Below are 4686 nucleotides of genomic sequence, written 5' to 3' on the forward strand. Positions count from 1 at the left end.
GTCAAGATCAACGACGTATAGTGCTCAATGTGAATGCAGAGCGTAATGGTAATAAAGGTTATGTCAGCGAGAATTTACTCTACCTATATCTTCCTATCCACTCACTCCTGAAGATTGCTACTGCATGTAACAGCTGTAATCATATAATCAATGTAATGTATATAATCAAACCTTAATATTATCATGTAATGTTATAATATTCCATCATACAGTATTATCCTATACCATATCACATCATATTAAATCAAGTCATGTCTTATTACATTACATTTTTTACATCACATCATGTCACTACACATCACATCACATCACAATATGCATATATTAATAATCATGCAGACTACTTTTTAGGCCTAGATATGTTTAGTATTACCACAAGACGGCGTGGAGCAATATCAACATCATTATGCTGCTGATTATTTTGTTTCATTTTTGTCGTCTATCTTTTATTCTCATTTGTCTTTTGAATGGGAAATACCATACGTATACAAAGTGTTATGTGTAATATATTATTCAATATTCGTTAATTTATTGACCACAATATCGCACAAGATCTTTAATACTAAAAATTCACATCGAGAAATATGCACATGCACGACAAGACAATCACGAGAGCATGGTGTATAATGACAATACCAATACCTCTTCATCATCTACCATATCCAATAGTTGAGGGTGGGTTGCTAGTAAAACACTCATAGTATTGGTATATCCTCCCATTGAAGCTAGGTGCAATGGTGTACGCCCATTGTGGTCTCTAATAGAAGCAAACGATAGGGTACTGTACTAGTACGTATAAATGCAGTTAGCAAGAGAAAACAATAAATAGAAATTGAGAATTACAGTGTCCAGGAAAAAAAGCATAGGCCCATGATACTTCAAAGAATATTTATGAACCCTATTACAAAGCATGCCCTTAGATGTGAAGTGATAAAATGAATGACATGTCAGCAAAATGCAGGTAAGTTAAAGTAAAGAAGGATTGTTTTTCAAAATGAAATGTGTTCCAATGAAAAGTCACAAGCAACTGGTATTGTAATAATGATTTCTTTAAAGCAGAGAGGTAAATGAACTCAATAAAATTATTGGTGCACACCAGGAAATAGGAAGGTTGACATGACTAGAGATAAGTTACAAGAAAAAAAGAAGTAAATAAGATAGCGAGAGTCGGCACCATTTGCTGCATCATGAGTCAAGCCCAGTTTAAAATAAAACAACTACGAAACGCTATCACTGGACAGCTTTCAGCAACAGTGCAGCAATTTTATATAAATAAGGTTTTAAGAGTGTGATCGCTATTTCGAGGAACTGTTCAGTAAGCAAAAGCAGTTATAGAATTATATTTCACTATTACAATGGTCTTTGTTAATAGTACTGAGTTTGAGTATGCGCAGTTTTTGTATGTGGTCTCTTTATTACCAGTGCCATAACTGGTGCTCGGTCATCGAATCTTATTATCAGCTGGGTAAAACGAATTTATTTATTACTTTATACATTCATTATACAACTTATTACTTCTTCATATTTTCGTATGTTCAATGATTTAATCATCGCTTGCCATCATATTATTATGAGATGCTATAATTTTTTGACTAATTATATAATTTAATTTAATGTAATTTAGGGTTAGTTGCCTGGCCGTATATAATATATTTTGGCAAGTCTAACTTTATACATTAATTTCAAGTCTGTAAATGTATTGCTCTAATTGAAGCGTATTTGTTGTTTTCGAACGATTATTTTTATTATATATCTAAATTTATAGTACTGATAGCATACTATACTAATATATTACAATACTACTATACTATTATTTTTCATTTCTACTTCACGAATAATAATTATATTGCTATACCATTATTCTATAATAATACTATTTTTTTCATTTCTAAATGTGATAACGACCTTATGTAATAACAGCCAATTGGTTGAAAATTGGTTTCAATAAAGTTATTATATTGTGTTAATATTATTATTAATACCATTATTATCACTATTAATGTTATGTTAGAAATGAACATAGGCCTACTCACTTATGAAGAAGAGCGCCTCTATGTAGCAACAACTGGACAACCTTAGCCTGTCCATGCAAGGCTGCAATATGGAGAGCAGTCTTGCCCTCACCATCGGCTATATTGATAATCATCTGTCCATGTCGACTATCTAGCATTCGTCGGCATGAGTTGAATCTTCCATATCTGTAAAATATTACAATTTTAATAAGGTAACTGTTGTCATTAAGTGCAGTATATTGATAACAGTAGCAAGTTTAGGGAAAATTAAACAATACAGGTGTTAAAATGAAGATGATGACGACGATGATAACGATGAAGGTAATGACGATGACGGTCATCAAGATTATGATGTTGATGAGGAGGATGAGGAGGGCGATAATGAAAATGAAGACAATTGTGATGATGATTTTAGAAAACGTGCTGATAATAATGATATTATTAATGAAGATCAGGAGGATGAAATAGTAACTACGACGACAAAGATAATGATGACGACTTCTACGATGATGATGATAATGAATATGATACACTTTTTTTATAAGAACCAGTAAAATTTTGCACAGGCTCAGTCTTCTTATTTTTTGGCCAATTTCAGGCTTAAAATTCTTATTTTGTTCTTATGTTACACGCTTTTCAAACATGCAAATGTGTTATTGTACCAGTATACACTGTACTGGAATGTAGGTAAAAGTACCCCAGGAAAAACTGGCCCCGAAAAAAAGACCACTGAAAAAACGTTCCCAGAAAAAAGGCCCCGGTAAAAATGGCCCTAAATGACAAGTAGGTACACACCTCCTGTACTGTATTATAGAGGGTATTACATAGTCACACCTACTGCACATAAGGTACAGATATATTTTTTTTTTGTTTTTCTAGTTTTATTTTTTTTTAAATAAAAATCTCATTGGACATTTTACCTCAGCCTCAATTTGTTCGTTCTTAATTCTTAAGCAATTTCAGCCTCAGTGTTCTTATAAAATGTGTTCTTTTAAAAACAAAAAAAAGTGTAATTGATGATGACAACGATGACGATGATAAATGTAGTTACTCACTTGGCTGCAAAATGTAAAGGTGATTGTTTATGTTTGTCTTTGGAGTTGACAGTTGCCCCGAGCTCAATTAGCCCCATTACTGACTTCATGTTTCCTTCTTTGGTAGCGTAATGCATAGGAGTGCACCCGTGACAGTCTTGCATGTTTAGTAATAACCGTGCATCTTTGCCCTGTTAACAATTAAATTTTTCACTATTATATTAAATAAACTTATTAAAAGTTATTTTAATTATTGTCATTATTAAATTAATTAATTAATTATTATTAAATTATTATCAATTTAGTCGATGAAGTTATATTCAGTCATTTATTAATTAATTTCTAAATGGAAGTTTATTGTTAGGTATTTATGTGTAATATGTGTAATACCTTTGTTGTGTGAAGTGATTAATAAAAATTTGTAGTCTAAGTGTTGTTATAAGTGTCATATAGTGTTTACTTATAAGAATAACACGCTATGTATGAGTCACATTACAAAACATTGTTTAAGTTGGTTGGTGACAATTACCGAAATAACAACAAAGCAGAACACAATAAAACTTCTTTACACGCAAAGGTAGTTGATGTGATAAATAGCAGGATAAGGTGTGTATTTAAATGATCCTATGTTATTTAAGTTAGATCTGATACCAACCAACCGAAGGCTAGGCCTATTCCTTATCGATTGTTTATAGTTTCATTTTCACTATTATATTAAATAAACTTATTAAAAGTTATTTTAATTATTGTCATTATGAAATTAATTAATTAATTATTATTAAATTAAATTATTATCAATTTAGTCGATGAAGTTATCTTTAGTCATTTTATTAATTAATTTCTAAATGGAAGTTTATTGTTAGGTGTTTATGTGTAATATGTGTAATACCTTTGTTGTGTGAAGTGATTAATAAAAATTTGTAGTCTAAGTGTTGTTATAAGTGTCATATAGTGTTTATTTATAAGAATAACACGCTATGTATGAGTCACATTAGAAAACATTGTTTAAGTTGGTTGGTGACAATTACCGAAATAACAACAAAGCAGAACACAATAAAACTTCTTTTACACGCAAAGGTAAGTGATGTGATAAATAGCAGAATAAGGTGTGTATTTAAATGATCCTATGCTATTTAAGTTAGATCTGATACCAACCAACCGCAGGCATAGGCCTATTCCTTATCGATTGTTTATAGTTTCATGTTATGAGAGGAAGAACATGAACACATCGATGCAGATAATTTTTAGCCATTTTATCGATTAATGTCTAATTGAAAGTCCGAATTAAATTACTTTATTGACATACACCGGATGAAGGTCAATGTGTGATCGACACTTAGTGATTAATATTTAATATAAAGTTAGAGTCTAAAAATTTATGTTATTATATGTGTCATTTACTGTTTATTTAGTAGACAACACGTACGTTTATTTCAACTAACATTTTATTAATGTAAGATTTTAGTGAAATTGTATTCCATACAGATAAAAAAGTTCGGTTCAATTTATATAAACCGAATAGTTAATTATTATCTTATCTACTTTAGTTATCACACAAGAGCCTTTCAGTTCAACACTAGGTACTTCGATAATATCACCACTTTTTATTTTGGACCAGGGGTAGCGCCAGCAGGAGGGGG

At 31.0% G+C, this 4686-nt stretch overlaps 1 protein-coding gene across 1 annotated transcript in view; it reads right to left on the minus strand.

The window, feature by feature from the left end:
- LOC117124105 (transient receptor potential cation channel subfamily A member 1-like) overlaps window positions 1-4686 on the minus strand; it is a 59418-nt gene that overhangs the window by 19813 nt on the left and 34919 nt on the right. Inside the window, exons 11-13 of the mRNA XM_033270245.1 lie at window positions 3068-3237; window positions 2034-2198; window positions 643-757 (exon numbers count right to left, since the gene is read on the minus strand). Coding sequence (XP_033126136.1) covers window positions 643-757; window positions 2034-2198; window positions 3068-3237 — 450 coding nt within the window. The remainder of the gene's footprint in view (window positions 1-642; window positions 758-2033; window positions 2199-3067; window positions 3238-4686) is intronic.

The sequence above is a fragment of the Anneissia japonica genome, unplaced genomic scaffold, assembly GCF_011630105.1.
Source record: "Anneissia japonica isolate Jap-2015-1 unplaced genomic scaffold, ASM1163010v1 scaffold288194_len294098_cov161, whole genome shotgun sequence".
NCBI classification, from domain to species: domain Eukaryota; kingdom Metazoa; phylum Echinodermata; class Crinoidea; order Comatulida; family Comatulidae; genus Anneissia; species Anneissia japonica.